This window comes from Schizophyllum commune (assembly GCF_000143185.2).
Source record: "Schizophyllum commune H4-8 unplaced genomic scaffold SCHCOscaffold_13, whole genome shotgun sequence".
NCBI lineage: Eukaryota > Fungi > Basidiomycota > Agaricomycetes > Agaricales > Schizophyllaceae > Schizophyllum > Schizophyllum commune.
In genome coordinates this window covers 79482-98580 of record NW_026089550.1, presented here as the reverse complement: position 1 = coordinate 98580, position 19099 = coordinate 79482, and the positions used below count along the sequence as shown (strand labels likewise).

At 56.9% G+C, this 19099-nt stretch overlaps 8 protein-coding genes across 8 annotated transcripts; 2 read left to right on the top strand and 6 right to left on the bottom strand.

The window, feature by feature from the left end:
• Positions 1-155: 155 nt before the first annotated feature.
• On the bottom strand, positions 156-727 carry SCHCODRAFT_02094102 (uncharacterized protein). The gene is made up of 2 exons (XM_050341767.1): positions 380-727; positions 156-195 (listed from the first exon to the last, which is right to left on the bottom strand). Exon 1 carries the CDS (start codon positions 665-667, stop codon positions 443-445), a length of 225 nt encoding a protein of 74 aa, XP_050197554.1. The 5' UTR covers positions 668-727; the 3' UTR covers positions 156-195; positions 380-442.
• A 367-nt stretch (positions 728-1094) lies between these two features.
• On the bottom strand, positions 1095-2465 carry SCHCODRAFT_02518279 (uncharacterized protein; the record flags this gene model as incomplete). Its single annotated transcript, XM_003026974.1, has 5 exons — positions 1095-1373; positions 1445-1741; positions 1797-1832; positions 1881-2136; positions 2191-2465. 5 exons carry the CDS (start codon positions 2463-2465, stop codon positions 1095-1097), a joined length of 1143 nt encoding a protein of 380 aa, XP_003027020.1.
• A 994-nt stretch (positions 2466-3459) lies between these two features.
• On the bottom strand, positions 3460-4594 carry SCHCODRAFT_02517518 (uncharacterized protein; the record flags this gene model as incomplete). The annotated part of the gene is made up of 4 exons (XM_003026975.1): positions 3460-3600; positions 3801-4000; positions 4115-4237; positions 4387-4594. The coding sequence occupies 4 exons, from the start codon at positions 4592-4594 to the stop codon at positions 3460-3462; spliced, it is 672 nt and encodes a 223-aa protein (XP_003027021.1).
• Positions 4595-5562: 968 nt separating this feature from the next.
• On the top strand, positions 5563-8670 carry SCHCODRAFT_01193821 (uncharacterized protein). Its single transcript, XM_050341212.1, has 11 exons — positions 5563-5753; positions 5803-6100; positions 6154-6465; positions 6522-6655; positions 6708-6762; positions 6811-6847; positions 6908-7275; positions 7332-7679; positions 7728-7821; positions 7882-8033; positions 8079-8670. The coding sequence occupies exons 1-11, from the start codon at positions 5602-5604 to the stop codon at positions 8181-8183; spliced, it is 2055 nt and encodes a 684-aa protein (XP_050197553.1). The 5' UTR covers positions 5563-5601; the 3' UTR covers positions 8184-8670.
• Positions 8671-9107: 437 nt separating this feature from the next.
• Positions 9108-10215, bottom strand: SCHCODRAFT_01176407 (uncharacterized protein; the record flags this gene model as incomplete). The annotated part of the gene is made up of 5 exons (XM_003026976.1): positions 9108-9206; positions 9272-9358; positions 9412-9792; positions 9839-10098; positions 10146-10215. The coding sequence occupies 5 exons, from the start codon at positions 10213-10215 to the stop codon at positions 9108-9110; spliced, it is 897 nt and encodes a 298-aa protein (XP_003027022.1).
• Positions 10216-10763: 548 nt separating this feature from the next.
• On the bottom strand, positions 10764-14466 carry SCHCODRAFT_02641343 (uncharacterized protein). Its single transcript, XM_050346203.1, has 14 exons — positions 14225-14466; positions 14155-14171; positions 13999-14104; positions 13636-13943; positions 13469-13588; positions 13349-13417; positions 12916-13195; positions 12498-12835; positions 12148-12445; positions 11730-12088; positions 11346-11657; positions 11202-11295; positions 10894-11082; positions 10764-10839 (listed from the first exon to the last, which is right to left on the bottom strand). The coding sequence occupies exons 1-13, from the start codon at positions 14320-14322 to the stop codon at positions 10935-10937; spliced, it is 2547 nt and encodes an 848-aa protein (XP_050197552.1). The 5' UTR covers positions 14323-14466; the 3' UTR covers positions 10764-10839; positions 10894-10934.
• Positions 14467-15492: 1026 nt separating this feature from the next.
• On the bottom strand, positions 15493-16239 carry SCHCODRAFT_02094034 (uncharacterized protein). Its single transcript, XM_050341766.1, has one exon. It carries the CDS (start codon positions 16076-16078, stop codon positions 15677-15679), a length of 402 nt encoding a protein of 133 aa, XP_050197551.1. The 5' UTR covers positions 16079-16239; the 3' UTR covers positions 15493-15676.
• A 1824-nt stretch (positions 16240-18063) lies between these two features.
• Positions 18064-18299, top strand: SCHCODRAFT_02453801 (uncharacterized protein; the record flags this gene model as incomplete). The annotated part of the gene is made up of 2 exons (XM_050342569.1): positions 18064-18095; positions 18152-18299. Coding segments are annotated over 2 exons (180 nt in total), but the record flags the coding sequence as incomplete, so codon positions are not given.
• Positions 18300-19099: the final 800 nt, after the last annotated feature.

The window sequence follows — 19099 nt, the reverse complement described above, 5'->3', positions numbered from 1 at the left end:
CGGGGACTCGCAACACTGCAGTAAGAGTCGAAGAGAGTGAATATCCCACCATGCATCGAGATTCGGTCGTTGGAGGACCGGATAGTAGGCGAGATTGGGCAGGACTACACCAGGATAGAGGTCGTCGAAAGTCAAGACGTACACAGGGTATCTTGACGGGCGACGCTGAAGAACTACCTAGCGACGAGCTTGACCCTGAGAGCTGTTGTTAGTGACACGAGCGCAACTACTCGACGGAGGGGAGCATGAGATGGCAATATCAGTAGGGGAATCGTTTTGAGATCATGTCCGTAGAGAGATCATCTTATAGAAGCTGATGTTTCGCATCATGTGCTTGGCAAGATATCGGACGCGCAAGGCGAGGGATCGCTCTACGTACCGGGTGATATATGCAGGTTCGATATCCAGGCTTGCCACCAGCGAACATCATGAAGCTCAATAGTCAGAGGGACCTCTTGGAAGGAAGGCGCGTGACAAGAGGCGAGGACAGAGGGGACGATAGATAAGCTGTGGTCGCCGCGATAGGACGCCTTCTGCTTGTGCTTTCACAGATCAATTGACGACGACGGAGCAGCCCAAGGTTGAAGAAGGTCAAGAAACTGCTCTCCAGCCTTCTCCGTTGCCTGACTAGAAAGCTAGCGGACATGTCTGAAGCAGAGGCGCGCATCGCAGAAGAAGGCAAAAGTCGAGCGAGGGGCACTGAGTGCCATCGATGAGGGTGGTGGAAGGAAGAAAGGAGTGTGCTGCGGAGAGGCGTGGCGGACTCGGGGTCAATCAAGAACGGAGATAGCCGAGAGAGACAACGTGATTGCGGGATAGTAATGTTGAACTTTGCAAGAGGCAAGGTGCGAATGAGAGCAGGGAAAGGATGCTCAATCTATATTTCAGGCGACAAGGGATGAGTAGAGACAGCAAGGACAAATCAAGATGGATACACTAGACCCAACGGTAAGGTAGTAGGTAATATGGGTTGCAGAAAGGATAGCGCGACGCGTGGACAACAAGAAAATACAGCTGTGGACATAAGCCCAAGATCATCACAACGAGCCGTTGCATGTACAGCGAACGAAGGCTGAAGGAGCTAGAGCTGCTCGTCAAGTCCCGCGCTGAAGCTCATCGCGCGCCGCCATCAATGCTTGGTCGAACATGGCGAGGGCGAAGCTAAACTGCTCCCCGAAGCGCTCGGGAGGAAAGATCGAGGCGATGGCGAACTTGCGCTGCTCCTCGGTCTGCTGCGCGAGAAGGACGGCGTGCTTGTCGGTGAAGCCCATGTATGCCATCTGCGCGATGATATCCTGACGGTCGGAGAGGCCGGCACGCTCGAGAATCCACGCCGTTGTGATGGTAGGGTGGGTCTGGGTGTTGGCGAGGACCTGATGGGGCGTTAGCATGACGGAAGGGAGACGGATGAAGGTCAGTCAACATGATGGATGCTGAAGCGTACCTCATCAACCTGTCGCACATCGTCCTTGGAGTCCTCATCGATGGCCTCCATCTCGAAGTCGGGCGTCGTCGCCGCGGTCTCCTCCGTCTCGCTCGGCTCGTACGCTGAGCCCTCATCTTCCTCCTCTGAAGAAGACTCTATCTCAGGCGTCGCGTAGCGAGAGGGCTTGGGAGCAGCGGCTCGTTGAGTGGTACCGGGACCTGCGCGCCGAGACGCACTCGAGGCGTGCTGCTGGCTCGAAGAGGGAGTGCTTGGTGCCGAAGTCGAGATTCTCCAGTCGCCGGAGACGGTGCGAGTCTGGAAAGCGTAACAAACATTAACATCGAGATTCACTCAGACGAATCACACTCACCAACGGCGCCCTCCCTTCGCGTTGCAGCTTTTGGAGCTACAGCTCGTCAGTGCTGCTAACTAGAGAAGGGAAAGGCGAACACACCTTGCGCTCTTTTTCGACTTCAGCGACGAAGTCCTCGCCGCACAGCTGACGGTCCTCGGCGTCCAGCTTCTTTCCGCGGAGCGCCGTCGACGAGTGCCGATCGTACTTGCGCTCGAGGATGCGGAGGACCACGTCGTTCGTGGTGGCGAGACGCCGGGCGAGAAAGGTCTTACTCAGACCGCGGCTATGGGCGAAGCGGATCCGCGCTTGCTCGACGCGGGTGAGTTTTCGAGTACGGGTGGAGGCGCTGGTGGCGCTGGATGATCGTCAATACATGGGAGACTCAGAGCAACACAAGTAGAAGACGTACCAGAGGACGATAGACCTATCCGCGACGCTGAGACCTCGCCTGTACGGCTTGGGAGCACCGTGCTCTTGAGGCTTGTGGTGGTGATGGTGACCGAGCTTTGGGGCAGGAATCTTCGCCATGTTGACGCGAGAGCGGCGGGTATAGAGCGTGTACGCGTAGTAGACGATAGAGGTGTAGAGGACAAGGAGAAGGAGGGGAATTCGCGCGCTGCACGCAAGACGGAGAAGGAGGGAACGATAGGTGTCGCGGGTGAAGGCAGGAAGGAACCGGTACATGGGGATGGAAGGTCGAGGCGCAGCTTATAATGAGCGGGCAAATTAAAAGAGGGCCGCGAGGCGATGATCACGGACCGGTGAGCTTACCGACTGGTCGGCGGGGTAGACGGAGACGCCTGTTGGGGGAAGTGAGGTCAGCACTTCATTGAACGATCACTGACCGCGAATTAGACTTTCCTCGCCCCTTGCTTCTGGACGTCTCGAAGGCCCGACTTCCGATTATTTATTCGCCGTCCGTTGCGCATGCGCTCCCGCGCTTGCTGTTGAGCCGATCCCATCGCTGGTTATGCGGATTTGCTGCCAAGAATGAAGGACGACGAAAGTGGAGTCGCGGGTATTCCGAACGAGCCAAACGCCGCTCCTCCGTCCTCATTCCTTGAAGCGAAAAGAAGCGCAATGGGACCAGACGACGCAAAAATCCCTCGTAGCCTATACACTGCTCGTCGTAAGCTGCGCATTTTCTTTAGGGAGGACATAGCACTTACGCTATGCCGGTTCCTTGAAACAACGCGCAGGAAGTTGTTGAAGAAGTCTATGGGGATCCGGACCGAGTGAAGCGATATTGACAGCTCATTTCAGCCAGCGTGCTATAGGGCCTACGCGAGGGATAGAAAGCCGTCAGTGATCGACCTTTGGGACTGCCAAGCCGACAGAGTCAGAAAGAAGGAGGCCGCGCGTACATCATGCAATGAAGCAGCGGCATTGTCTGAGGAAGAATGAATGATGAGGACGGCAGCAAGGAACGACAGAAAGGAAGACAAGGAAGCTAAAGACAGGACTATAGAGCAGTTGATCACTGACCACGGAACCATTACCGAGCGCTCTATAAGGTCCGAGCCTACCTCCTGATTTGCAAGTCAAGGATAAGAAGGGACAGCAAGAAGCGCATAATGAACCCTTGAGAATACAGTGAAGACTAAGGTTGCAACAATACGACGTGCAGAGATCACTGTGGCGACTTGGTCAGAGATCACTGTGGCGACTTGGTCAGAGATCACTGCGGCGACTTGGATCCCCCGGGTGTCGTCAAGGCTAAATTTGTGATCAGCCGCTCGATGTACGAGGCATCCGCGTAGCCCATCGGTCCGCGTTCTGGGTGCCATCGGCGGTGTTCGTGATACGCCCATTTCCATGCCTGTGATTGGGTCAACCTAACCCGGAAGAGGTGGAGCGACACGCGTAGAGAAGAACAATACATGTCATTTTCAACATGCGTGAGGAAGGACAATGCATGTGGGGTGCAACATAGTATCTATGCCCAAGCAGCGAAAAGCGAAGGGAAGAACGAAGCGTGGAAAGAAAAATAGGGCTTGAGAAGAAGAAAGTTCGACTGACCAAAAACCTAATCAGCTCCTTATCCGTCGGACGCACGCTCTTCCACTCGTCGCTCCCGCCGGTGCAGAACGTGCGGAAGGAGTCGAGTGCGTAACGCCCAACGCCGGGGAGGTGGGAGATGGGAGTGAGTGGGTAGTGCTTCGGGTCGGTGGACTTGTCCGTCTTGAGATTGGTCGATATTGAGGCAAGCGGCGCATCTGCTGATGAAGGGAGGAGGCCGACGTCGCTGGACTCGCGACTCCTGGGCTCGCTCGACTCGCGACGACTGGACTCGCCTGACCCGCGATGACTGGACTCGCTTGACTTCGACAGACCGAGCTCGTCATCAAAAGACGGCGGTCGCGCGATCCAAGCGCGCGAGAGGTCGACGATGCGCATGGAGCGCGAGTGACCGAGCCCGAGGTGCCGGATGCAAGGGTAAATCTCGTCAGGAGAGGCTGCGGTAGTGTCAGCAAAGCATGCTGGAGAGAGGGCGGCGAGAACGAAGGAGGTTGAAGGGACGAAAGTAATAGAGATCGAGGGGACAGGGATGAGCAACGACAATGGGAAGCAGAGGTATAGTCATCGGAACTACGCCAAAACGCACCTTGAGCCATCTTCTCCGGCGTGTCCCAGATATCGAGCAAGGCATGGACGATGGGGATTGATTGCGTCCCATGCGTGACGTTAAGAAAAATGGTTGCGATGAGGACTTTCCAGGGATCGGCGGCGAAGGTTTCTAGATAGATATTAGCAAGGACAGCAGTGGGAGAGGCACGACAGATAGAGCGCAGTCGTAGAGGTATCAGTAGCATTAGAAGGAGCAGAGGGAGCGAGCGGACAGACGCACGGAGCGGAGGGAAATACACAGGGAGTGATCAAGGGAAAGCAAGCACACCTTGGATCATGTCGGGCTTCGCGACTAGCAAGCGTTGCATCAGCTCGTTCCTCTCGTACCCATCCATGTCCTTGAGAGGATCTGACGCGTAGTTCTTGAGGAAGTACTTCGATTCGAGCGCGTCGAAGGGGGATTGTGGCTTGTGTCGTACGCGCGGTTTTTTGGATGGCGACGGTGATTCAACGGTTGACCTGGAACGTCTCCGAGGGGTGAGGGGCGTGAGGGCAGGAAGAGGGGATCCGGCTCGGGTCAAGGTCGACGGGCATGCTTCGGATGGTGGTGCAAGATCTTTGTCGACTTTGCGCCTCTTTGACTGAATACTGGGAGAGGGGCTCGAGAAGCGCTTTCGTTTGCTCGGGGAGGTAGCTGGCGGAGGTCTCCGCGGAGTCAGCGTACTGTGGAGCGTGCGAGACGTCAAGGGCGATCTTTGCACGATGATGGGCATGGACTTCGGATTGGGCGAGAAGTACGGCGAGATGTCTTCAGTTTCATCAAGACAGCGTCCTCTGTTGCATATTTCAGTAGCTAGAGAGAGTTGACGGGCAGATAACGCACCTGATGGTATCACGACTCGACCTTCCTGCCGCTGGCCTGGCTGCTGGACTTGCAAGATCTCTTCCGGTTGCGGACGGCGCAGAGCTTGAGGGCTTGTACTCAGCTGGTTCGGAGGTTTCATAACTCTTCTTCGGAGTCTCTGGTGACAGCATATCATGTATATTCGGGGAGAACTCGTCCATGGCGGCAGGTGAAGGTGACGGTAAGAAGCAAGAGGCGGATGACGATCATCACATCCAAAAGGAGAATTAACGCCGGGCCGAACAGCCGGCATTCCCATTTGGGAATGTTCGTTTGCTCCGGCGCTTCTTTGCTCCCGTCCATCACATCTTCTCTGCCTCCGCGCTCTTCCCCAGATCTGACGCCCTCATGTCGCGTCGATCTCCTACAGGCGACTCGGGGGAGCGCAAACCCTTGAAGAAGTACGGCAAGGCCGCTGCTAAGGAAGCGCTTGTGCGCAAGTTGGCCAAACAAGCGCCGAGCAAGATGAAGGCGCGGGGAGCGAAGGCAGTCGGTCAGAAGTGCGTCAATCGTCTCTCGAGGTCGACGATGTACTGATTCTTCACCTAGGGTCTCGAATAGCGCGTCTGAGAGCACTGTATGGAACGCGTCAGCGCTTACGGCAACTGGACTCGCAACTCCCGCTCCCTCTGCGAAGAGGGAGCGCTCCGGAAACGCACCCAACGCCGAACCTCTCACTCCTGCGAAGAAGTCCAAAGTAGATGCATCGGCGTCGTTGATCGCGGGGACGGGGAAGGAGGTGCGCATTGATGGTTCTCTGAAAATTCTCATCGTATTGATGCGCGCCAAGGTCACGAATTTCGGACTCATTCCTATGTGGCTCAAAGCTCAGCGTCCAGAGGTCTTCGTGAGCGCTACTATCGGCTCCCCTTTCCCTCCATCTAACGCTCGCAACTCCAGGGCGAAGCTCAAGCCGGCGTGTCGGAGAACATCAATAAATTCGCCTCTACAGTTCCTGCAAACCAATCCAAGGCCATTCAGTCTTCGCCACCGGTTTCCCCACCGTCAACTCCTTCGCCGTTACCGGGAACCACTCCCCCTGCTCTGGCGGGATCACCGTCGTCGGACTTGAACAACTTGAACAAGTCTTCTAGCAGCGATACAGTTGTCAGCCCGTCGAGCCAAACACCTGTTGACACTTCAAGCGGTACATCGACGATGCCCGCTACAGCGCAGGGAAGCCAGCAAGTGTCGGTTGAGCGGCAGCTGCCGGTATATGTTCGTATTTCTTCCTCTGGTAAATTTACTTGCTCATCACGATCATACAGTCTCCCTACGATGCTGAGAAGGCCCCCGACTGGCGCACGGCACCCCTGTGGACGTACTCCGTACTCCAGAAGGCCGGCATCGACAAGCAGGGCGCCATCCGATATGTGAGGCTCGGATTGATCAAGGAGTTTTTGTGCGTACTTCTTGTCTTTCTTCGCCTATCTTCTGACCTCAGCGCGATACAGGGCAGCGTCCGGAGACGACCCGTACGGGCAGGACTCCCATCTCATCCTCAACCTCGTACGTACATCGGTCTTCCTGATCTTCTTCGTCTCATTGAACCTCTAGACCAACCCCTTCTCCGCGATCATCTGTGGCGCCCGCGGTACGTCAACTACGTTTCCCCTTCCTACCTCCCCGCGCCAGGCACTCACACCCACCCTAGACGCCCCCACCTCCCGCATCACGCGCACCCTCCTCGAACACCTCCTCACCCGGCATGGGCAGCGCTGTGAGAAGTCTCGCCTCGGCCTCGTCCTCCGCCTCGCGCCCGACGACCCTGCCCCGCGCCGCATCTCCGCGCTCTCGAACGCGGGCGAGGGCTTCGTGCACCCGCCGACGGTGGACGTGTTCGTGGAGCCGCGGTTCGTCGACGACGTGCGCGACCGGTACGAGGTGGAGGACCTGCAGTATATGGTCACGGTCCGCGCGCTGTGCGTCCCGGCGAACTACTTCGACGACGTGAGCTTTGTGCGGAATGCGTTTGCGGCATCGGGGGATCGCCTGCCCGCGAAGGCGAGGTCATTGGCGAGGGTGAGTAGCGGGTGTAGATATGCGCAGAGATTCTGAACGCTGACAACCATGCGCAGGCTGCAATCAACGCCGTCGTCGCAGGCGGCCGAGCGTTCGAGTTCGCGACCTTCAAGCGCGAGATCGCGCGGCTCACGAAGGACGTTCCACTCGACGAGACTGCCGAGCTCCACGAGCGCATCCGCGTCATCGAGTCGTTCTTTGCGCGCCCGGGGCAAACGTCGGACGTGGCGTCAATGTTCGCGCGCGAGCTGACCGTCGTCGACTTGTGGGATGCGGGCGTGTGCGAGGAAGTGCGGCTGGCGATGGCGGAGTTGATCGTCCGGAAGTTCGTGAGCGCGCAGCCGGAGAGGGCAGGCGTGCCGCTGTTTGACGATAAGGTGCTTGTGGTGGAAGAGTACGATCGGGTAAGTAATTCGTTTTCGTCGATGATTGGGTACTTATCCCCACCGTAGATCTCGGGGAGAACGGCGGTGCTGCGCGATACGTTGGTTCGCGTCATGCGCGAGAAGGAGGCGAACCGGACGACGGTCCTTCTGGATATGTCGGGTGCGCCTTTACTGTACTTGATGTACTTGATGATTGACGTGCCCGCTGACTTGACCTCAGACCCGACGATGCTCACCCGCCCTCTGTGCACGACGGCCGACATGTCCATCTTCCATCGCCAGTCCGCAATTCTATGGCCCTCCCACGTCCTCCTTCCCATCCTTGGTCCCATTGACTTGCCGCTATTTGAACACCGCTTTGCTAGGCTGACGGTGAATGCTCTCCTTGAGTTTGCTGAGCTTGCTGACGCAGAGCAGGCGAAGGAGGCCATGGTCTGCGCCCCGAACATGCTCGTTGGGAAGTCGACGAGCCCCGGCGCGGCCTATCTGGGCGCAGACCTCATGAAGGTCATCTTCAAGTAGACCTTCGACCACCAACACGTCTCAGTACACGCTCTCCTCTCGGTCGCTTATCGACTTTCTCATTCTCGTTCGTCTTCTTGCTGTGCACTTGTTCCTCTTCTTGTTGTGTAACTCGTCCGCTGCTCGTACCATCTTCTTGACTATCTATCTGCTGCATCTTGCTTGTCTTCGTCGCTTTCTTGGTCTTCTCCCCTCGTCGTATTGCATCTTTCGTACATTATATCTCATCTACTGCCCGCTCGACGGACGATCTTCTTGGTGTTCTGGCTCGAACTATGCGTCGTGTACATGTATCTCTATCCGTTCTTGGCATCTTTACCATATCGTGGTGTTTTTCTATGGTCCCCATCGCACTCGCTGTAGATCTTGGCTCGTCGTATCATACGCTATACTATATCCTGCTCTTACTTCTTGATCAACCTAGTCCATCGTCGACACATACCTATCCGTCATCGCGTAGCTTCTTCAATGACCGCTGTTTCCTGTCCCTTCGAAGAGCGCTGTAAGATGGTGAAGAATAACTCGACACTGCATGTTTCGCTCGGGATCCAAGACAAGCGGCTCGTGATATCAAGAAGAGATCAAATACAACCAAGAAGATGGAAGTGCGAGGATTATATAGACTGTAAAGTGAATGTCCTCGAGACTGCGTATGTGCCGCTACTCAAGCGCAAGTCACTTCACCAAGGCGTCTTCGCAGGGCTTCCGCTAGAAGATTTGCTATTGCTGTACGCGACACGAATGCGCGGTGGCGTCTCCAGATCGTAGCTCTGCAAACGCGGAATGAGAGAACGTAGGTGAAGCTCACGTCGAGGAAGTACCTGCGGCTGATTTTCGTTGTCATCATCATAGTCTGAGAAGTAGTCGAAGGACGGGTGCGAGTGCTGGCTAGGAGGGGAAGCAACGCGGATTCGCTTTCTTGGGCTAGCGGAGGTCGAGGCCGAGCGCTTGCGGATGAAAGGGTTCATGCCGCGTGCGTGTGTCTTCTCCATTGGTGTTGAAGTTGTCGCAGACGCGGAGGCGCTGCCGGTCGCGCAGCTCTGGAAGCCAGAGGTTAGATAGGCCGCACGAATACAGAGTCTACGTACCAAAGATGGCCGCTCGGCGTTGGCCAACTTCTGCTCGAGCTCAGCGACGCGGGATTTGAGCGATTGGTTTTCTCGTTGCATAGCCGACTGCGTTAGGCTTTGAGCAAACTGAGAAGACGCAGATGAGGGCGGGCACTCACCTGAGCGAAAGGGTTGCGCTTCTTGCGCGCCAACTCCTGCTCCAGCGCGACGTCAAGCTGCCGCCGTACGGTCGAAAGTCGCCCTTGAAGCTCGTCCCTTTCCTCTCGGACCGCGAGAACCTCGGGATGGGCGAACGCGTCCTCGCGAGCGGCAGCAAGAGTGGCGCCGGCAGCGCGTAGAGCTTGTCGCGCACGATCGCGTTCGTCTTCAGCGCGCTCGAGCCGTCGCTGGAGTTGGCGCGTCTTGAGGTCGCGATCGAGGGGAAGTCCTCTGTCGACAGATTCCATGAGCTCGCGGATGGTGTGGCGCTGGTTGGTGATGTGGTTTAGAAGGGGGGCGACGCGCTTGTCGAGGAGGGAGATAGCCGCGTTGAGGACACCCTGTCGTGGATGAGTAGACGAACGTACGAAACGTATAGCCACGCACCGCATCGACCTTCCCCTCGTCGCCCAGCTTCTCCGCAAGCGCTTGCAAGCTTTGCTGCGCAGCCTTCGCTACGGCGAGATTTGTGCCCGTCAGCACGCGCTCAAGTCGACGCGTCGCAGTCTCGATGGGCTCCGGAACGTCTGCGTCCTCCAGAACTTCGACATGTAGCGTGTACGGGTCGTCCCGAGTGAATGGTCGACGACATGCAGGGCATGCTTGACGCGCTAGCTGGGAGATACATCTTGCGCAGCAGCCATGGCCTGCTGAAGATTCAGAGAGAGAAAGCGCGCTGTGTAGACGCACGCACCGCAGCCGAACAATCGCATGTCGAGGATGTTGAGGTAGCATGTGCATATCGGACAGTAAGCCTTGGGCATCCTGACTGACCGGGAGAGGAGGGGGAGGGTCGTGGTAAGAGAGAAGCTGGATATGTCGGGATCGAGGCGCGTCTCCGTGCATCGGGTCGCGGGCCGTGCTCGCGCGCCTATTCAGCCTGCCGTAAGGTGCTAAGGAGTGTCGGAGCCTTTGGTTTTGCGAGGAACCGTACTGCACTGTCTACGGGAAGGGAGCTGAACGTCAGCGAAGTCAGAGAATTCTCGTCAGTGTCGACCTCTGGACATACGCGGAAGTATAATGGACCGACAATTGCCGTCATAGAGCAACCTTCGTGTCGCTATGCGTTGAGCGGTTGGAAAGGGGTATCAGAGCAGCCAGGCAATGATCCTTCCGTATCCCCGGTAGCCCAGGGGTATAAGGCTAGCGTGATGCTGTAGAAATCCATGTTATGTCGCCGTCGAACCTCTTCGTCCAGATTGAGGACGAAGACGGCCGTCAGAAGGACACTCGACGACGGCGTGAGTAGTCGGCGTTGTGGTTCAACGAAATCGGAGAGAACGAGAGGCCAGTGGATGGTCTCGTCCAGGAATCCCCGTGCTCATGGCTTCAAAAACGTGAATATCCAAGAAATATGAGCTAAATTATCCTTGTAGTATATGTACCCCCTGGTTTGATTCTCAGCGCTCTCGCTCGCACATACCAAGTGCCTGAATACTCACCTAGTATCTTCCCACACCTGATGGGTCCACCCCCCTAACGCTCAACGGTAGGCCGCGAGCTCCTGGCTCGCCGCCTCTAGCCGCTCGAGCTTCTTGCGCAGCTCCTCCCGACGCACGCGTACGTCCTCGCGCTCGGCTGTCAAGCTTGCGCATACCTTCTGTGCGTCGCGACCATCGATTCCGAGCCCGCTGGGGATGAAATGAGCAAAGAGAGTCAGATCAAACCACGATGGAAAAGTGACAAGGTCGACATCGGGCGATATATAAGGTATGTAAATCGGGAATCTGACTGGAATCGTGGGACGTACCGGCAGAGCGAGGGCAGAAGCTCGCGTGCGACGCCGCGTACGAGCTTGTAGTCGACGATCTCGTGGACGTTGTCGAGGTAGCGCTTGTAAGCAACTAAAGACATGTTGGTCTTCTTGGAGGAAAGGATAAGAAGATGCTCTTACTCTCGAAGTACGCCCGCACATGCGCCATCACGCCCAGCGCCGTCGACATCTCCGCAGAGAGAACATTAGGTGCCAGCGTAGGCGCGGAGGGCGCAGGAGTAGAGGGTGCCGGACTCGTACTTCCGGTGGGCCCGCCGAAAGGTCCCGGGCTCATAGAAGCCATCTTGAACGCCGAGCTCGTATTTCCGAAGGGCGAAGGCGTCGAGCCACTTGTAGCACTCGATGTCGATCCGAAGAATCCGCTCGCTGGCTTCTCAGCGGGTAGCTTTACCACTGGGGTCGACGCGCTGCCGAAGGTACCCTTCGAGGCCGCTGGAGCGAATCAATACGGGGGGTTAGGAGTCTGCGGTGTGGTCGGGAAGGGAAAGGGGAGGCCTCCCTTACCCTGCTTTCCGGCGTCCGCGACCTCTTTCGAGGTCGAGTCGTTGGGCTTGGGCTTGCCGAAGGTGAAGCCGCTGTTTGCAGTCGGTGGAAAGGCAGGCGGAGGCTGAGAAGCTGGCGTCGCAGAACCAGATATTGGCGTGGGCATCGACGCCGCGGGCGCGGGGGCGGGTACAGTAAGAGCGAGAGTGGGATCCGGAGGGCTCTCGTACGCTTGGCGATAGTATTGCTCGAGTCCCTCGCGATAGAAGGTGTACTGCGCCTCTAGCAACGTGTGAGGCGTCTTCGCGCGCTCGAGGAGCTCGTTGAGGGCTTCGAGCGTCTCCGCAGAGCGCTTCTTGACCGTTTCCTGCATGACATTCCTTTGAACTTCAGTCAGCATTCCCTCCTCACCATTTCCACGTCTCCTAATCTCACTCACCCCACCCTATACTGCAGCGCGCCATGTCCAACGCCCGCGAATCGTTGCTTCACGAGCTTGCGCACAATGCGCGAGACGTCCGCAGCGACTTCTTGAGCCAGCTCGTGCGTAGGGTCCGGCCAGCCGGCGAGGAACTCATTGATATAGTGCATGTAGACGTCGAAGGACATCATGCCGGGGAGTTCGCGGATGCGCTCCTCTTGGGCTTTCGTATAGACCTCGTCGAGGTAGACGGGCCGGGCGAGGCGCTCGACCTGCTGGTTGGGCGGGTTGAAGGAGAAGTGGGTGGTGGGAGAGACTAAGAAAGCATCATGAGCGGGCAGAGCAACGTGAGCGAACGCAGAACTTGCCCGTAAAACTCTCCCCTCCATCCTCAAAGTGAGTGAACTCGGGCGCTTTTAACTCATGCCCCGCCGCACCCGCGCGATCCCACGGCAAGAATCGCGGTGCCGTCTTCAGCAAGCACGACTTGAACCTTTGAAAGCGCGGACGGATCGTTTGCTGTAGCGCGATCTCGCCTGCGGGCGAGCTCTTGCCGTCGACGCACGATTGGACCTCCGCGCAGAATGCGCCGAGTTGGTGGTTGATCTCGAGGAAGGGGTGCTCGGGTGGCGGCGGCGGGAGGTCGGCGAGGCGACGCTGGGTGCGAGAGATGGACTCGGAGAGCTCTTTCTCGATTTCGGGAAGTCTGGGAAGGGGAGTGAGTTGCTGAGCTTGAGCATTCCGTACTGCTCACTCGAAGCAAGAAGCTTTCAAACGAAGACTCACCGCTTTATGATGAGCCCACTCAGCACCGCCTCCAGCTGCACAATCAGATTCGGCGTCCCGAGGTGCGTCGACGCTTCGTCCGGCCACGGATACGTGTTGTCAAAGAAGCGCGTCTCGTCGGCGCGCGCCTCTGCCCAGGTGATGCCCTCGCGCATGTCAGCGGACGTGGGCAGCTTGACAACGTACCAGCCGTAGGCAAGCTCCTCCTTTTCGTTGCGGAGGAGGCGGAGCCATTGGCCTTCCTCGAGTTTTTGGATGCGGTCGGGTTTGGTGAGAACGCCTAAGGTGGAACGAGGTAAGTGATGGGACGGGCATAAAGGAGGGGCGAGGCAGGAAGAGGGAAAGGGAGAGGGAGGGAGGGAGGGAACAAGGGGATGAAGAAGAATTAGGTGAACGAGGGAGAGGGAAGGGAGAGCAAAGACGAAGAACGTACCGATAGTTCTAGCGCGCTCGGGGTCAACTTCGTGGACAAGTTGGTGCGCTTTTTGGTTCTCGAAGTCAGCTACGGGAGTGACGGTGAGATGAGAAAGCAAGCTAGAGGATATTCGCGTACTCTCGCAGCTGACGGCGAGTAGAATAATGCAGCTCGGCTTCATTATATAGCTGCGGACGAGATCATCAACGAGCTTGATGTCCTGCGCGTCGCCATCCATGGAGACGCTCGCGATAAGGCCTAGCACAGCATGAGCGTGGCAAAAAAGGAAACGGAAAACGACGCACCGGGCAAGTCGCAGAACGACAGATCAGTCAAGTTAGGCCCGGTGATCTGCAAGCAAATTGTATTGCTTGAGAAGCGCTCCTCATTGACGGCCTTCAGGTCTGCATCCTCATTCAAGAAGGCCGTGACTGGCTGCGAGGGGTTGAGAATGGCCTTTTGCGCCTTACGGACACGCTTCTCGACGTCTTTGGGGTCGAGGATGATGTCGCCGAAGGGGATGTTGCGCGCTTGACCGTGCTCGGTTATGCGGAGGGAGACAACACAGGACCAATTGGCATCGGAGTGCGCGAGGCGGCACTCGATGGGGCAGCTGGGAAAGAGGCGGGGTTCAGAGGATGAGGTGGGCGAAGTACGGGCAGACTTACCGAGTACATGTCCCGCTCTCGCGAGGGAGAGAGATGCCGGTGATGGACTCAATGAGGGAGGTCTTTCCGACGCTTTGTGTACCGACAACGGCAATTTGGGGGAGATCTGAAAGGAGAGTTGAGTGGCAGCAGTTCCCTCAAGCTCGGGCGACGTACCGATGTCGATCTGCACGCTGGTGGATTTCGTGTCAGCCTCGGGCTGAATTCAGAGGGAAGTACGGCGCACCCAGTGCTGTGCAGGCGGTTGACATGATCGAGCATCTGTCTCCCGCTGCTAGGGATCAGGTTGTCGGCTTCGGAAAGACTCAACATGGTGCCAGTCATTGTATGTCGTGGAAGCCGTGTAGTCGTGCAAGATTCGTAAAGAAATTCGTCCGGGTGCCAGAGTAGCGAGATAGAGGAGTTTGAGAAGGAAGATGAGGCAGAGCCGCAAGCCTATATATCCATCAACGGCCACGCAAAGGAGCTCAAAGACCTAGGGGCGAAAGCCCGCGCGGGCCGCGGACGACCGCGGGTGACGCGTCACTACGTGACGTGACGGCTCGCGTTTGCGCCATCGGCGAGACCTTCACCTTTAAATTTGATTCGACCACCATGTTGATGAGATGCAGGTCAGTACTTACCTTACTTACCTATATACCCATGGACAATCCGGACGCAAGTCCGTTACGTATGCTTTCCTTTCATCACCAAAAGTACCCCCGCGGCCAAGCCGCTTGAGAGCACTTGAGATTTCGGCCAATCCCGAAGGCGCTTGAATCCTCTTGAGCCCGCTTGAACCCGCTTGAGAGCGCTTGAGGATCTGGGATGTATGTCAAGTGAACTCAAGAGAATTGATGACTCTTTCCTTTGTACATAGTCTGAATTATCATATTGTAAATAGCCCAAGTAAAGTAGCAACAGTACATGAGGAATTAGTAGAGCATACCCAGAGAGATTGCAGAGAGGCAAAAAACAGGAATGCAGCATAGTATATATGTAGTAGTTAGCATTATCTTGCAGGCAGGTGCATAAGAGCAGGGAACATGTTCACTCGGGGGAAGGAGAGAGCAGGGACAACGGCCGCGCCACTGGACGAGGCGAAGGTCGGCGTGTCGGGCCGGATCTCCGCAAGTCACGTGACCGGGCGGAACAACTCCGCCCGCAGTCGATCGGCGTCTCTTGTCTTCGTCCTTCACTGTCCGCTCGACGCGCGTCGGCAGCTCAGCCGCGCGTTGTCCTCCATTGACATCACCTTGATATTACCCCCACCGCCCCCTCCTCTCCCTCTATCTCGCTATGTCCTGACGCCTCCGACAACGTGTCACTAAGGCGATGTGGCTCTCGCCTCTTCGACTAGCGATCAGACCGGGCTTTCGGGTGGAAGAGGGAGGAGAATTCTGACTATATTCGAGAGTTCGGATGGCTTAAATACTCGTAGGTAATTGGGGTGCAGATATTGGCTGAATAATGCCAAGAAATACACTGACTCGTCCTGAATATCTACAAGTCATGTCCTGTCAAAGTAAACAACACATATACCCTAGAAAGTGAACACAAAGATAAGAAAGACGGAGAAAGGAAGTCCGCTGTCCAAGATATCGGTCGAGACTGCCCAAATGCGGAGGCCCGAGCCGCCGTCGGGAAGTAGCGGTCGTGAGTCACAACAGCGACCACCAATGCAGGTCGCACGGCGCCATCACCACCATCGCCGTTCTCTTCCCCACCCACCCGCATCTTCATCTGCCGCGCGTATTGCATGCGCGGGTGGTCCGTGTATGCCCACCTGAGCTGACGTGTTCGCAGGGGCCACGTCGCTGCGTGACGTGGCACGTACACGTTGTGCACGTGCAATGGTCCTCGTGTCTGCAGCCGGCCGCACGTACTTCAATGCGCGCAGCCTGGCTGGGAATACCTGCACCCGCTGACCGGCTGCTCGCGCGATGCGTGGGCGTGCAAGGACTGGGCGAGGCAGATGTCGCGCAGGCAGTGGCTCGGAACAGACCGGAGCGGCGGGCACGAGAGTAGGCACGGTGCACACAGGTGACGTCGCAGGACGATGCAGGTCCGCTACCCAACGAGCGCCATGTGTCCTGGGCATTCGCCCGGGATGTGCGACTCAACGGCAGGCGTGCGAGCTTGGCATTTACCGAGTGGTGAGTTTTCGAGCCCGAGCCAGCACACGACACGAGGAGTGCCAGACAACGCAGAATGACGCGAGGAGTGCTGCAGGTGCGTGTTTGAGCCCAGGACGTGCTGATGGTAGCTGACACGTCAGAAGCATGAGATGTGCAGACACGTGTCGCGGCGTCGGGCGACGGCGAGAGTGGGGCAGGCGGCGGATGCGGGGACGAGTGCGGGAATGTGCGCGTCCGATGGGTGGGAGTGCTGGATGTGTTGGGACGTGCGCGGGCTCGGGAAGGCGGTCGGCGCGACCACGTGTTGTGGCACTCGGGAGCGTCGGGGAGATGAGAAGTAGCCCCCCTATAACAACGAGCACATCCTGGCAGCGGTGAGTGGCGAGGGACTGGCCAGGCTAGCTGCGGGGAGACTTGGCAATATAGTTATTTATTGTAGTCTAGATATTAGTGACTGCAATCAAGCAAATTTAGTGGTCTATTGAAGGAATCTAGTGATAGAAAAATTGAATTTTGAAGCAGCTTCATGATGCTTGGCTAAACTCAAACCGACTCAAGCGGGCTCAAGCGGGTTCAAGGACGAGTCAAGCGTCTTGAGAACGTTTGATTTTGGGCAATAACTTTTGGGGCTCTTGAGCGTTTGAGACGCTTGAGCCCGCTTGAGTCCGGCTGAGTCCGCTACGGCCGCCGGGCCGCTTTTCCTGATGTTCCTTTTAGGGTACAATACACGGACCCACAAAACGGACCCATACGGTCCCACATACTTACATAAGCCTCCGTATATCTTCACTTTCCGATCGGCCGCTCTCCTCAGTTGCTCTCTCACTACGTAGACCGAGCACTGAGGTGAGCTGCCCGAACCGCTCCTTATTTACCGTTTACTTACTCTCTCTCAGCTTATCGTTGCCTCACTAGGTGAATACAGTCGCTCTCTCACTACGTAGACCGAGCACTGAGCTTATCATTGCCTCACTAGCTCGATATCCGTGCTCTCCCGAAGGTCTCTGATTCTCACACATGTCCCTGTCCGGCGTTGCGCGCAGTGGCGTCTGCAGTTGCTACTCCATTCACATGCAATCTCTGTCTGAAACCGTACTTTTCCTCCGCTCAAGACCTCTACAAGAGTGGATACTTTGGTCCACTGATCCTCAACTCAGTCATCGAGAAGGATAATCAGAAGCGCGGTGTTAAGACTCAGTGCCCTCTTTTCCACCGCTGTTACAATCTTGAGGCACTGTCTGTGTGGAGACCTGGGGCTCCGGGAGGGTTCACTCACGGAGGCGTAAAGTGTCGACGCGGAGTGGTCGTCTGCTGGCGAGGCAATACAGGAGGTCACCGGCAGTCCTGGATTCCTCGACCGTATCTACAGAGGCGGTACAAGCCTGCCAAGCATTCTCTCAGCTGCGAGGAAAAAGCAAGATGGTGGTAAGAAGTGTGTCGTCATTCGTGTGTCTGAGACTACAAGTACAAGGTGTTACGTAGTAGAGCATGCGCGATCACGGGGGTCGCGCATGCTGTCGTGGCTCGTAGAAATGATAAAAGTACAATAGGAATCTTAATCAGTACGCCCACCCCCGCAGAGTCTCGACGAGGATGCTTGTGATACCGGGTTCTCCACAAAGCCCCCCTTCCGAGTCGAGACGTGCTTACTCGTACAGACGCGCGGGGCGCAGCTGCTCTCCCAGATCCGCAATATGCACAAATCGGCGGTCGCCGCCATAGACGTGCTGGAAGTACTCCGCCCAAGCTTCAGCGTCGGCGACGCTCAAGGCTTCGCTCTTGCAGAAGCCGGAACCGAGGTTGCTGCGGCTCCGATTTCCGCAAGCGGTCCTTCCAGGCGGACTCCATGGGTATCTCGGCCTCGCCCCGCTCGAAGGCCACGGCGAGCTCCAGCATGTACTTGTTCTCCTCAACGCCCCATTCGCCTCGTGTCGGCCACTGCGAGGCCTATCACAAGTGGATGCAAGGAGTGACCAACGGGTAGGGAGGTTGCGGATAGCAGGAGCGTCGGCGGTGGATGATCAAATACGACCCAGCGGTCGGATGGCAGCAGCAAGGAGGAAAGGCAAGCGACAGACCCGGTACAAAGCCCCGGGCAGGGCCTCGAAGGCCCCCCTCAGCGGCAAGCTGGAGGGGCTGGCACGCCCAGCGGCAACGCCGAACACAGACACAAACCGAAGGTGACAACGCACGGACTAAAGAGTGTATAGTGTGACTACTCGGTATATAAAGCGTGAGCGCGTGACGTAACCGAGTGACTGCTAGAGTCGAGCTGTACCTAATACCTACAACTCGTGACAAGGCCCAGGAATTCTTCGGCGGGAAGGCGTAGCGGTAACTTATCGCTTCCCTGTTTTGCTGCGCGATGATGCATCCATGCGCGTAGTGATACGCCCTGCGGCTGAAAAACGCGGAAAAACATACATAAACAAGAGATATATAGTCGCACTGGTCTAGATTGTATGGGCGGATCCGTATATACTGCACCAACGTCGCGACTGTACAACGGGCGTGTCGGGGGTATTTTATGATATAGAAAACCAGGAGCGCCACGCTTCCTAACCTTCAATACAACTAGTCCGCAGCATTATCCGTCTGCAATGACTGACCAAGGATAGCAGCGAGCTCTTTGGCACCTGATCACGAGTCTGCGCGTCGTCGATGACATCCTGCGAGTCCTTTGGCGGGCCCTACTTAATCAAGTAGCCGCGCTATACGCGCCTCAAGCCTTCAGTCCTCTTGCCCTGCTGTGTCAAGAGAATCTAGATTACTGTTGGGGCTCGGACAAGCCTTCCTGCTGCTCGCCGTCATGCGGAGACACGCAGAGCACCACGCAAGCGGAACTCGAACCATCAACGTGACTACACGTGACTTTGGGTCCAAGACCGGAACTTCGGGTCCGAGCTCGTGATCTCAGACATCGCCGAGTTGAACTCCTAACCGAGCGTCGGCGCCGCCAAGTGCTGTCCGCCCCGGCAAGGGCT